The 14,139-nt window shown below is 39.1% G+C and overlaps 1 protein-coding gene across 1 annotated transcript in view; it reads right to left on the reverse strand.

Moving 5' to 3' along the window:
* The window catches only part of NAALADL2 (N-acetylated alpha-linked acidic dipeptidase like 2), a 979,797-nt gene extending 966,484 nt beyond the window's left edge, over positions 1-13,313 (reverse strand). The window contains exon 1 of the mRNA XM_003794285.3: positions 12,841-13,313. Within this exon, the coding sequence (XP_003794333.2) occupies positions 12,841-12,883 (43 nt within the window). The 5' untranslated portion in view covers positions 12,884-13,313. The remainder of the gene's footprint in view (positions 1-12,840) is intronic.
* Between the last annotated feature and the right edge of the window lie 826 nt (positions 13,314-14,139).

Raw genomic sequence — 14,139 nt, forward strand, 5'->3', positions numbered from 1 at the left:
AGGACTCATGAAGCGTGTGTAACACACACAGACGCAGGATCATGAAGCGTGTGTAACACAGACAGACGCAGGACTCATGAAGCGTGTGTAACACAGACATAGACAGACATACTTCCTTCTCTGCAGTGCAGTGTAGTGTCTCCCGCAGTCGACTCCGAGTGGCTGTGACACACCCTCTTTGAGTTCAGCTTCCATAGCTTCTAACACAGTGCCTGACATACAATAATATTTAAAAAAATATTTGGTGGATGAATAAAAACATAATACTAAATTCAGTGTGCCTAAGTTTAAATATGAATCTATTTGATTTAAATGCTCTAAACTTGAGTTCCTAACTTGCTTAGAACAGCCGCTGAACAAGCCTGCATCCATTGAAGGCCACCGTTAGAGGAGCAGCACAGACCAGGGTCTGAACCTGGCTCTGCCTGCTGGTTTCCAAATGATCTCAAGCAAGTCTCTTACCCTCGTTGGCCCTTCTGTAAAATGGGGAAGTAAAGGGTCATTTCCACACAGTGTATGTGACTCTTACATCGGGCCATATATGTGAACTATTTATAATAATGCCCATTGCCTAATAAGAGTTCACAGATAATAGCTATCTTTATCATCACCGTCATCATCATCGTTATAGACATTGACATGTCTGCTTCATTCTGGCAGAGTGAAGTTTGTGCCCATGCTATTGATTTAAGCATGACAATTTGTGAAATATTGACTTCCAAAATGGTGATCACAAGGCTTACTATTCTATATAAGCTTTGAGGAACCTTAAAGCATGTGATTAGAAAAAATATTTCCTGCTTAGGCCTCCTTATTTCTATAATATTAAATGTCATCAAGAATTCCACCAGAGAATATCTTTCCCTTAAAACAAAGTGTTACATTTCTTTCTTTTGGGGGGAAGGGAGGGATTCTATTTCTTAACTCACATGTCCATGTTTCTACCTTCCAACAGAAATGTGTTTAGAGGAGATAATTTTTAAGTCCCCTAATATTTAACACACAGAGAGTCCTCCGAAACCCTTCGTTTTAGCCTCTATGGAAAACTTCCACTGTGAACAAGAAAGAAACAACTTTCTCATGCCAGATGCTTAAGATCAATAACTATTTCCCAAAGTTTATGGCATAATTAAAATGTGTAACAGGAATAATTTTCTCTTCAAACCCTAAGGCTAAGCCTAGAATTATTGACTAAGTCGAAGTTATGTGGTGTAACATTTTTTATTATGTTTATGATGATGTAAGAGGGTTTATGGCTTTTATATGTAATTTGTGAAGGGAGAGACAGTGAGGAGGAAATGTCCTTTGCATCAGCAAAGCTTCAACTGTTTAAAAACCTCTTTAAAGGGTATTTTGGAGAGGAAAATCTATATTTCTTTGTACTAGTTTGCTGTCACCTGAAACTTCAAACTGAAGGTTAATGGTCAAACCTTCTTGAATTCGGTAGAACCCCTTCAATTCCAGCTATTTCTTCAGAGCTTCATCCCCTTCAGTAAAAGTGTCAGGAGGTGGGGATGACGGAAACCCCGTGAGGACGTAAGGACGCGTCAGACAGGACAGTCACGTCACGGTGCATCAAAACAAACCCTGCGTGTACACCTGGCGCTAAGTGAACTTTCCTAAACACAGTTTCCATGGAAAAGTATGAATGGCTGTGGATCAAATATTACTCTTTTCAGTACCAAAACTGAACAGTCACTAACTTCTGCCTATGGACATCAGTGGTAAATATTTGAAGTGCTCTCCTTGAACACGCGATTCTATTTAAAAGTAGCTCTGTTAACACTGTAGACTTGGAAGCAGTGTGGTCAGGAAGCAACGGGGCCAGACGCTCCTTGACAGAAACCCCAGCTCTGCCCGCTCCCAGCACTGAGCTATGCCTAACCCTGGTCTGTCTTTCTTTTTTTAATCACTACAAGTAATGACTGTCATAATAATCTAAAGATACAGACCCCAACTATCCGAGTGTAACTGTCTGAAGATATAAACACTGAACCAACCTTATTTTGTTTTGTTTTGTTTTTTCAGAGTCAAATGAAAATGGGTCCCCATCATCTCAGAGTCTCAGGGTCTGTCTGTCACCTTCGTGCTATGTGGCCAGCAGTGTTCACGGATGATTTCCTCATATTACATAGATGAGAAGTACTACCATGAAAAACTCACTGGCAGTGAACCCTGCGTGTTTCTTTTTTTCAAAGTCTGGCTAGATTTGTAGTGAAATGTATTTTCTCTTGCTTTCCCAGCTCTGCCGTAGTCCAGAGGCTGGACAGTATCTAGCTGGAGTAGGTTTTAAGAGGTGTTACCACATGATGGAAGTCTAAATGTTTCAGAATAACAATCTCCAGCTGGAATTGCAGACCAGCCAAGAGCTCGCCCACTGGCTTAGTAATCAGCCGTATCTCCCCTCCTGCTGCTTCCCCACTCACTGACCCTGCTTGTCTCCCTCCTGGCCGCTGCTGGCCAGGGCTTTTATCTATCTCTCACTGATTCAACACTCCACATACAGCTCCACCTTAACTCCTGGCTGGAAAACTCATCCTTTGCTTCCAAGATGCAGGCCATTTGGCATGAGGTCAATCACCCAATCTTGCCACTCAGCAAATCCGTCATTCTTCCTCCTAGAAAGAGAAATCTGCACTTCTGCTCTCAGTGCTGAACCTGTTCCTGTCTTCACCTCGCTGGGACACACCCCTGTGACCAGCCCCTTCATTCGCTCCCTCACAGAGATCCACTTTCTATTTGGAAGGGGCCAATTACACTGACTTTGTAGAATTGTTGTGATGTAACGACCTCTTTTTGTTTTTTTCCTATTCTTTCCACCACTCCCTCCGTATGGTCAGTCCTCAGGGCTTTATTACAGAACTTCTCTTTTAAGCTCCTTAAAGTTTTATTCTACAATTGAGTCTCCCTTCATTTTACGTCTGAAGATCCTCAAATTGGGTTTTTCTCACTTCTCATTCCAGGGTTGAGTCACTGAATCCTAGCTACCTGACTGCTCTATCACTTGACATTTTTACGCCTTTCTTATAGACCTTCCTACCATGCATTCACCCCAAATTCTGTCATTTGTGTCTGTTCTCTCCCATGAACTGATGTCCGTTTCTCTCATTTCTGCTCAGACTTCATCACCATTCTTGTCTCCCATCTCTAACCTCCACCTCTGCATGATCTCCCCTGTCCACACTGGCATCCACCACTTAGGTCTCAACTGCCAAAGCTTTAGTTATCTTGCTGTCAATCCTAAGGTCTAGCCTAATTTTTATAATTTAAGTCCTGGATATTTTTTGTCAAAATACATCATTATAGTTCAAACTAATTTTGTTTAAGAAAGTCTCATTCTGTTTCCCTTCCTAAACTGTTCCCCATGCTATGTTCTCTAAATCAGTTAAGAATGCTATTCAGTCATCCAAGCAAGAAATCTATGAGTTTTCAGAGCCCTTTCCCTGCTCTCACTCAACAAAGCAAACACAGCTTAACCTCAAATACTTCTCAAATTTATTTTTCTTCTAATTCCACCATAATCATAAGAATTCAGTTTTTCATCAGTATCAGATGATGGACAATGATGGGAATAAAAGTGGCAAAGGAGGACAACACTTATTAAGTATAAACTGTGCCATAGACTATACTAAGCGTTGGGCATGGATTATTTTTTACTCTTCACAACCACCCAATAAGGTGTATATGCTCAATATATACAAATATAAATGATCATATGACTGTATCTCCCACGGAACCAAGACTACATCAAAGGCAGGGGCCAGGTCCCCCATGTCCGAAATGAAACAACACGTAAAATAAGTTATAATAAATGAAGACTTTAGTCTTTAGGCACCTCTCCATTATCTCAAATACAATATCTCCAAAGATAAAAGCATCACATTTCTCCTTCTTCCAACACAATCTCTTTCCATAATTTATCCACATGATTAGATTAGATGTGCATCCAGCCAGTACCTTAACATCACATTTGAAATCTCTCAAATTAGCCCATTTCCAACCAGTCCCATGCCTCTGATTCTTGCATGAGTTTGCCTCCTTAAACGCTGCTGTTTTCACTTTCACCAGCATCCTTGTCTTTTCCTACTTAGATTCTCTGAGAGCTCATCTAGGTAACCCCAGTCAGAATCACTGCAACCCAGCACTAAGGGCAATGAGGAGGAATAAATTCTCTAATTTTGAATAAAAACGCACTGCTTCCAATCTCTGGGAATAAAGAGACGGTATGTCAGCTATTAGTCTTCTAGAAAAACAATTCTTTTAATATTAAGATAATTTTTATCTGCCAAAGTTTTCTTTTTTAATTAAGGTTTTTGTTTTGTTTTGTATTGATATGTTAAGTGCTGCTGGTTTATGCTCAACTGATGTTCGTGTTGGGATGAATGTAAATTGCACAGGCACCTAAGAGTAACACTGCACAGCTGAGGTTTGTTTTCCTCTGAGCATATTAAACTTACACATGTTACAAACAGCAGTGTATATGTTAGCTATGGATCCAGACAGCAGAAATACAGCAACAAACAAGCCAGCTATGGTCTTTCATCTCAGAAAGAGAACATTTTATTGCAGAGATATATGCAATAAACAAGCAAAAAGAAAATGGCTTATGGTGACGTATTAAAAGAATGAAAATCATACATTAAGACAGAGACTGGCTTCTGCGTTTGGGGGGCTGGAGAAGGTGTCACAGAGATGACCTTTGTTCTGAACACCGAATGACAAGAGGGACCCCGATAGCACAGGAAGCAGGACAGCAACAGAGGCCCTCTCTGGGGGTCAGCCTGGCCTGAGTGTAAAGCAAGAGAGAGGGCCGGGACCGTGGTGAGGCTTAAAATAACTTAGTAAATTTACTGAAGTTATTAACACTGAAGTTATTAGCACTTTCCTTTGCTATCTATGTGATTATGAAGATAGAACATTTGTTAGCTAATCAGTTTCCATAAACGCCAATTTCCTATGAAAACTATTTTTCCAGAACAGCCTATTATATACATACCAAAGTTATTGCAGATTATGTGACTAAGTCATGTATTTTGTGATTTATACTTAACAGTATTTTGATAAATATAATTTAGTAATTAATAATTCCTAGAAATCTAGACAACAGTGTGAGCTTTCTATTTTAGAAAAAACAATGATTCCCAAAAGAAATTTATATTGGTCAAATGGTAAACTGGAAAGAATATAAAATATGAATCTAAAAGAGATGAGAAATCAAACTCAGGAATGAAAACCTGAATATTTTCTTATTACATTTTCTTTCTTTTTTTTTGCAAATTCCTATTTACCTACATAAAAAATAAAAAACTTTTAGGCAGTATCATTCCGAAGGTCATAGATTAAAATCTTTATCCCTTCTTCCCTCTAACTGCCACAGTCACTATACTAAACCCTTCATTAACCAAAATGAATGCACGAACCAAATAAAATGCAAAAGGAGCTCTAGAGGAGACACTTGAGTGTGCTTGTCCAGCTACGCACGGACGCCGAGACGGAGAGATCCTTTGAGTCCATTAGTCTGAGGATGAAATGAGTTAGGATATCACCCCGTACCCCTGCCTGGGTGACAGAACAAGACCCTGGCTCTAAAAACAGAGAGAAAGGCATTCCTGTCCAGATACCGAGACGAGTTAAATGTAACACTATTTTCTTTCTCTGTATTATTCACTGAACTTTATTTCTCAGTGCTGTCTAAATTAAAAACCTTAAGTCAGGCCTATCTCCTGCCATCTATAGAAATAATTCTGATTTCTGTCACCACATTTAATCAAGAACTCTATGAATCTTTTGAATGACTGGCACATTTCTGTATAATTTGAACACCCTCAATCTTGAAATACAATTTCTTACTTTCCTTTGGCCATTAGAAAGCCTGAAGAAAGATGTCTGGCCTTTCTGGTCACTGCTCAGAAGGTTTTGGTATACGTTTTGTGAACAAGTTTTAACTATGATATATTTTAACCTTATTTTATTTTATGTTCATTTATTGGTAGCTTATTGCAAAGTAGACTCTTTGTTTTAATTGTCATTGTTTTCAATAAGAGAGGAAATAAAGCAAGTAAATACCTCGAAACCTGAAACTTTCATGCCTTGTCTCTGCTGTTCTTTTAGTCAGGAGAGACTTTCTTCCTTCTGACCACTTGTTCTAATTTATCAAAACTGCCTGAGTCGGCTCAAATCATACCTCCTCTAGGAAGCTCCCTATAAACGCGTGAAATCTTCTATGACTTTTTAGATACTTGTTTGGGGTTCTAACAACACCAGGAATCAGCAAGAGTGGAAGTAGCTTCCACCCTTTATAGCAAAGTGCATTTCTTCATCTTGAAACCTGCCACCAAGAAATGTGGATGCAATGAAGAAGTTCTCAAGATTTATCAATAGTTTAATGGCAAATAAACTTGTCTGGGATTGTATTAAAGGTCTATAAACAAGGAGGGAGATAAAGCACCGTAATCCTTCAGGTGTCTCTGCTTCTCACGCCTTGTTTTCAAAAGAACTCACTTCTGAGAACAGGAACCACAAAGATAGAATGGGCTTCAAGAGTTTAATTAGTTCTCAAAATGAATCGTCCACCAACATCTCAAGTCACACAGCCAAGTCAACTGCATTGTTTAACAGGCATAGGAGCACACCACTGACATCTTTAATAGGAATTGCATTACTATAGTAGTTAACTTGTCAAAGCATTTCTCTTTTTGACTTTTTTTCAGTAGACAGAATTTGATACCTATTCTCTAAGTCACACTCATTTTTTTAGTACACAATAGGCAGCCTGCATTACACTGAGCAGAGGTTTAAAGAGGCCTGGTAGATTGCTGTTTGATATAAATTACTAAAAGCATTAAAGAAAGTGCCTTCTAAATAGAAGTGCTGCACAGTGGAGATACCTGGCAAGACAGCAACAACACGGCCTGTGCAATGAAACCATTTACACACACTCTGAGAAACTCGGGGGATCCACTGACGCGCAACGCCTTCTTATGTGTTTTCATCCTACTCACATTATCTTTGCAACCTTTTGGTCACCTGTCTTTCCTTAACTTAAGTATTAAATACAATACTTTCCAATAATAAGTCAAGTACATGCTTGGTTAAAAACTCTTACCCTGCCCCCCCCCAAAAAACTGTGAGACAAAGAAGGTTTGCATACTGTCCTACTCAACTAGCTAAATTTGCTTAAACTCCTTCCAAAATCCAGAGAATAGCATGTAATGTAATAATTATATGGTGTTTATAAACTTGTAATCATCAGATTATTACTGCATCCTTTGTTCTGTTTCTTTAAGAAAAAGGCAATTAAAAGACAGATCCAACCTCTTAAATAGATAAAAGATTTTTAATTGCATCATTAATAATAATGTTTAAACAATCAAGTCATCCCTGAAGTATGTATCACCTCTTCTTCAGGAGGATTTTACAGTGACTGTAATCAAAACTTACAATGTTTCCCTTTGAAAGAATTTCAGGGCCATAAAATATCATTTAAACCAAAGGTGATTAAACTATGCCTTTTCCATCATCTACAAGTCAAGGAACAAAATATATTTCAGAGTGTTTGAGAACTGGCTTCTACTACAACAGCAGATTTTAACTAAGAACCATGTTATTATCTCAAGTCCATTCAAGTACATTGCTTGCCATTTTATTTCTAATAAAGAACCATATTTCCATTCAGAAAGACAAAAAGTGTCCTCAGTTTGGTTATGTTGATTTCATTAACTATTTCTCATGTCTTACTTCATTCCCCAATCTTACTTGCCTGCTCCGAGTATCCTGTCTCGGACCTGCAGAAAGTCCCCAGCAACCTTCCCAAGCATCTTTGCTAATTCACTGATTCAGTCAGACTCACCTGGGCTTTCATGCCTGGACATTTTCTGCAATTTTACTTGTTCCAAATGTGCTTCTTTTTGCCCTAATTTATGAGATCTTTCCAGCAAAGCTTCTAGAAATTTTACTTCCAAATGTCCAGTTAGCTCAAGATCCATATTTCAACTCCACAATTCTCAGGTCTTCAAGGTTTTGAACCTGTCACTCGGGGCTAGGGGAAGTTTTCCTCATGGAACACAAACAGGTTAAAGGCAAGCTCGGGGTTTAGAAAGATTGCTAGGTGCTCACAGGAATGGTTTACAGTGATGAATGCAGAGATATTTTTCCCAGCAGAGCAAGTAAACAAGCCCCCCAAACCGGCAGAACAGGCCAGCTCCCGCAGGACTGCTGGCCTGGGGCTGCAGCTGGGAGCACAGACTCCCGGGCACCTCTAGCCTACATTCTTTCTGTTACTTATTTTAAATATGATTAGTATAGTTTCTAAAAATGACTCATCAGGAGCAACATTCCATGCATGTGCTTACACAGTTTCAAGCCAACTACTCCTGGTAGGAATGAAAACAAACTTAATATCTTTGAAAAGCTGATGTAATTCTATGCAGTCAGGAGAAGGCCGGGGCCTGGATGGACCTGTTCAATAATGGCTTTGCTGTACAGCAAATGATGTTTTCAAAGCCTAACTATAGAAACTAACAGATGTCAATACAGAAAGAATCTATAAGACCGATTTCCTCTTTTGAAATAGCAAAGTAAATTCCTCTAAAAATTAATGCACAGATTCTGCCATGAAGTTACAGCTGCTGGGTGACAGGATGAAACCTGAGTTCCAGCACCTGCTTCTGTGAAACCAAAGGCAATTTTCTTGTCATCATAAAGCCTCTGTAATTCTACAAAGTGAAAACATGGGAGGTGATACACTCTACGCTCTCTTCTAGCTTGAAATTATTATTATCTTGCCAATTATCAGTTTGGGGCCCCCAAAACAGAAGTCTGACGTCAAAATTCCATTTCAGTGGTTAAAGAGCTCTGTGCTTGGGCTGCCTGCTGGCTGTGGTGAGGTGCTGCGTTTCAGGGGGGCTAGTCCACTTCCCTGAACGTAGAGCTCCCACCCCCAGCTCTACAAAGGTTTTGCAGCCCTTACAGCAGCCATGGTCTAGAGTTGGAGAGCTGAGAAGCACTGAGGTGGGGAGGGCGCTGTTCCCAGCAGGGTTCAGACCAGGCAGGCGGCTAAGAAGACAGCCTGAGGGTGTGCTAAGAAGTCCAGGGAGGCTCCACTGGAGGAGAGCTTCTCTCAGCAGGTTGTGCCCGCCCTGCACTCAGAAATACCTTTATTCAAATAGTGCCAAGGATAAATCAGAATAGCAGGTTCTTTTCAAGAAGGAATGTGGCCTTGGACATATTCTGACCAAGGATGAAGAGAAAGAAAATGCTAAAAATTCCCAGGCCTGGGTTTCCGAGGTAGAGAGGACTCAGGGGTGAGGTCTGCTGGGTGCTGACAGATTCCTTCCCCTTTCTACACTTCAGACTAGGACCTACTCTGCCTGCCAGTAGGAATCTGGGAGAAAAAGAAAACATGCGTCCTTCTTGGCAGCGGAGAGGTAAGAAGTCCTTATGCCCAATGGTGGACTCTGAAGAAAATTAGCCCGGCAGGGGTAACCAAATTTTTTTTTTTTTTCTGCCACATATTGGAAGAATAAGAATTGTCTTGGGCCACATATTAAACACACAAATGTTGTCCAGGCACATCGGCTTACGCCTGTAATCCCAACACTCTGTGAGGCCGAGGCAGGAGGAGCCCTTGAGCTCAGAAGTTCAACACCAGCCTGAGCAAGAGTGAGACTCCCTTTCTACTAAAAATAGAAAAACTAGCTGGGTGTTGTGGTGGGCACCTGTAGTCCCAGCTACTTAGGAGGCTGAGACTGGAGTCTCAGGTTTTTGTGAGCAATGACTCCATGGCACTCTACTCAGGGTGACAGAGTGGGACTTTGTCTAAGTAAGTAAATAATAAATAAATGCATGAACACTAGTGAAAGCTGATGCACACAAGAAAAGTCCTGTGCATACTTTTTGTGATATCTGACACCACAGATAAGCAAAACAGATAACACTGAAGATAAGAACACTCAAATCTGCATGTGGCCTATGGCCCAGGGTGGACACTGCTGTCCTGAGGTATGTTCCAGGTGGCTGCCTGTCAGGAAGGGAGCTGCCACCCTCCCAGCATTCTAGCCATGTCCCTCCACTCCTGCATAGACTGATGAAGTTCCACTTGGTGGCACATGGGAGTTTGCAGACATCCAAGGAAATGATTCTTCCTTTCCTCAGCAAATAGCCATGCTTAAAAAGCACTTACCTCTTTTCCTTGGACTATATCATATATATTTTGTATTCCCTTATTCAAAGTTTGGGGAAAAGAAATTCTAGCTTTCTATTCTACCCTGGGTAATTCATTTTATGAATCCTGAGAAAATCATAAACCTTCATTATGATGTCTTCAGTTAATTCTCTGTGGGGATATGTTGTCATTGGGAGTGAAACGGAGAGATTGCCTTTTATGTTTGAAAAGATAATTCAGATCAGTTTACATGAGCTGAAAGGAGCCTTGGAATGACTTCAGTTTCATTCAGGCAAACAATGGGTTCCCAATGCCATTGGAAACATTAAATGTTGACAACATGTGGACCCCACCAGCCAGGGCTCAGGCAGCCAGCTCCTGGAGTCTATGCTCAATTTTATAATTGGGTCAAAGACAGACAGGAAACAGCACTGAACTGAATAATCTCAGACAATGTCCATGCCTAGCCTGCCACGTTGAAAGGTCCAATAAATTTAGACAATATAAATACGTTGCCTTAGAAAATCTTTATTCAAAGTACATGATGGGTTTCAATGATAATCTATATGATAATCTAATATCTTCATAGCCTAAACACTTAAATCATCCACATGTTTAATATCTAAAACACAGTACTTGAAAATAGTGGTTTCTACTAAAGATTATTCATTTGTAAGAACAACTGGCAATAATTAGTATTATTTCAAGGAAAATTTTAGAATCTTTTTATAAAAGCTCTTAAGTCAAAGACAAAACTAAACAACAGTTCAAAGTAACTTTTTTATTTACTTTGACTATTTTGAAACTCATTATCAGATATTGGATAAGATACTTCACAGAGTACAGAACAATACTATGATATTCCATAAATGAAGATTCGAGATACATCTGATTGGCTTTTTAAGATAGTAAACAAATTTATGAATCCCCTGACCTTCATGCATATAAATAAAGTTGTAAATTATCCCCACATTATACATTTCTTTATAACATAAAGAAACCCAGAAATAATTTAAAACCAACAACTGAAATAATTTCATTTCACACCTGATTACTAAGTGCCCTTAATAATCTTAATGCAAATGCCCCTGGAATGGATGCATTTCAATATTCCAAGAAGACAGAGCTGAAATTTTTATAGAATTACCAAGGGTAAAAGCAGAAGAGAAAATATTCTCTATTAAAGTTTTCCCACTGAGGCTAACAGGGTGTTCATTTGGGGATTATTCCACAGGTAATACACCCACACAGCCTGGAATAGGATAGTCAGGTGGTTTCCAGTGACATACATTTTGTAAAAAATTATTATTACATGAACTACTCTAACTACCTAGATGCTCCCCATATATATTTCCAAGGAAAAATACTAGCGGCAATTAAGGTACATATTATTATCATGTACTATTTTGTCTATAAAACATATACAAATAAATTATTATCATAGTACCACGATAAATAAGGCTTTTACCTTCTTTTCTTCAATGGAATTAAAATGCTTTTTAAATTAATCTCTTTAATTAATTATGCTTTATAATAGCATTTTAAACAGTATGTCAAAATTCTTTAGGAAACAGAGATTAGGAAATAAGGTTCTGGGATTCCTTAGCAGGTTAAATAGAGAAAAATAAAGAAACCAGAGAAAAAATACAACAGTTGGGCTATGAGATGGATGAGGGACTGCTCTGGCTGGCAGGTCCGAGATCACTGGGTATTATTCCACGTGCATTCTATTCCATAGGTGGAGTTGTGTGTTTCATTATGTTTCATTATGTGCATTTAATGGAAAACTAGGTGGTTTAGGAATTTTCTTGATGGCATATTGTTCATAATGTCACAAGAACATAATCAAACAAACAAACATGAAATTATCAGATGGATTTTTTAAAATATGCCTGAATCAAAACTTCACTTATAGAGGCAGTAAATAATCCACAAGCAAATGGACAACTAGAAGTCACTGCAATAAACATGCTTTAGGCCCAATTTCTATATTTTTCTTTATTGAAAGAACGTTTATGACTCAAAAATGTGAAATGAGTAAGCCAGCTTGTATTTGTTTTTATTAACAAGCTTAACCATGGATGTCTACTCAAGCCAACGTCAACACCACCAAGCTTAAGCATGGATGCCTCCTGAAGCCAACGTCAACATAGCCAATCCCTTCAAAGGACAAAGGTGTCCAGTTAAGTAAGACCTGTGAAACTGCACTCTCCAACTGACATGTTTTCATCTGAGCCCCTGTTTTCTACCTTTAAAAAGTGGCTGCATTAATTACAAGAACACTTAGCAGGTAAACCCCAGAGATGGCAAAACTTGACTACAAGTAAAAATTCCACAAATAGAGACAAAAATCAATATTCTATCTACTTTTGGAAAGATCCAACCTGAAAGTGTGTTTGAAATTAGTTGCACCAATCCCCAAGCATTGCACTGGGGGATTAAGGACAAGGCTTTCCCTACCTTCTACCAAATTTGTGAATCTTTGTTGGTTGAGCTGCCGGACAACACGGAGACAGCATGCTTCTTCTAAATCAACAGCAATCTATCTCTTTTCCCACCCCCAAGGAACAAAACCGGGTACCCAGGGACAGACAGGTGTGTGTACACATACACCTGCTGGTAATCAGCACTGCTTAAATTTCTGATTGTGAACATTTCAAAAGCTGTGTGGCACTTACCTTGCAAAGACGTGTTAGGTAAAGTCGCTTCATTCTCTCCCATCTCGTTATCTTTTTTTAAAGGGGGCCAAGCGATTTCTAGTTGTGTCAGTGACCCTGCTAGCTCTGTGACCTTCTGACTTCCACTGTGTTAGTGTAACAGAATACTACCTGCTTTCTTCTGTGAATAATTACCATTCTGCTTCCCCAGTTACCTGGCTTGCAAGACCTGTTTTACTACGAAGTGAGATCACATCCTTTGATCCAATGTCCTGCTATTAAGGCGTGCTTCACAAAACATGGCTGCGTTTCAGTTTTGAAATTAACTTTTAAATCTCTACTTTCCCTTTAGTCCCGAAACGTTTTTCCACTTTCCCCTGAAAGAGTGTTGATACTATCAACACACCATGGTTCAGAGCCAGTTCTGGTCCTTTCTTTTTTAGCATTTCCAATCTGCTTCTCCTAGAGAACTAAAAGAAAATTTAAAGTAAGTTAAGCAACATCCATTTCTTAAAACAGGGAAATAAGGACTCCCTTGGGAGTCAGTTTTTGTGCAGTGTATAAAGACAGACTTGGAGTATCTCTAATGCCTGTTATGTGACTATAAGCAAAAAGTATAACTTCTTTGAGACTCAGTTTCCTCAACTGTAAGATAGAATATTAATAATTTCTATTTGAGCAGGTTGGTATGAAAACTGAAAGCTATAACCTATGACTGTGCTAAGCGTGGCGAGTGACAGATAAGAAAACCACAAAACAAAAGACCCTTTTTCCTTTCCTGCTTCCTCCTCTTCTTCCTTCTCTCTCTCTCCTCTTAGTCTTCTGATGAGTAGAAAAAAGGCTGGACTGAGAGTCCTGATGTCCCAGACCAAGTTCTGACATCAGTTGTGCTGATTTAAAGAACCTTGAAGAAGCTGTTCCATCCGGCATCACGGAGCCCCAAGGTCCTCGTTTGTACGAGGGGACACTGAGATACAGAGATGTGCATTCCTTCCAAACAGGAACATGATTTTAACTTAGATTAACTGTTGTGCCTCCAACAAAAATAGTCTCCAGCAAAGATGAGCTACAAATTGGAGATTTATCTTTAAATGTTCATTTGCAAGTGAGAAAGGAAAGAGATTATAAAATTAAAGTAATTTATTTAAGCTTTTCTCCCATAAGGCACCTAGAATAAAAAACAATCTCCATTTTTTTCCCTCGAGAATTCCTTAACTCTTGGCTTTAATCAGACTAATGTAAAAACAAACAAACAAACAAAATAAAAACACAAAGCTCAGAGATTTGTTCTGTATTTTTAATTTGAAAATAATCTACCTA

This window comes from Otolemur garnettii, unplaced genomic scaffold (assembly GCF_000181295.1).
Source record: "Otolemur garnettii isolate 467f Iridium unplaced genomic scaffold, OtoGar3 scaffold00078, whole genome shotgun sequence".
Classification (NCBI taxonomy): Eukaryota; Metazoa; Chordata; class Mammalia; order Primates; family Galagidae; genus Otolemur; species Otolemur garnettii.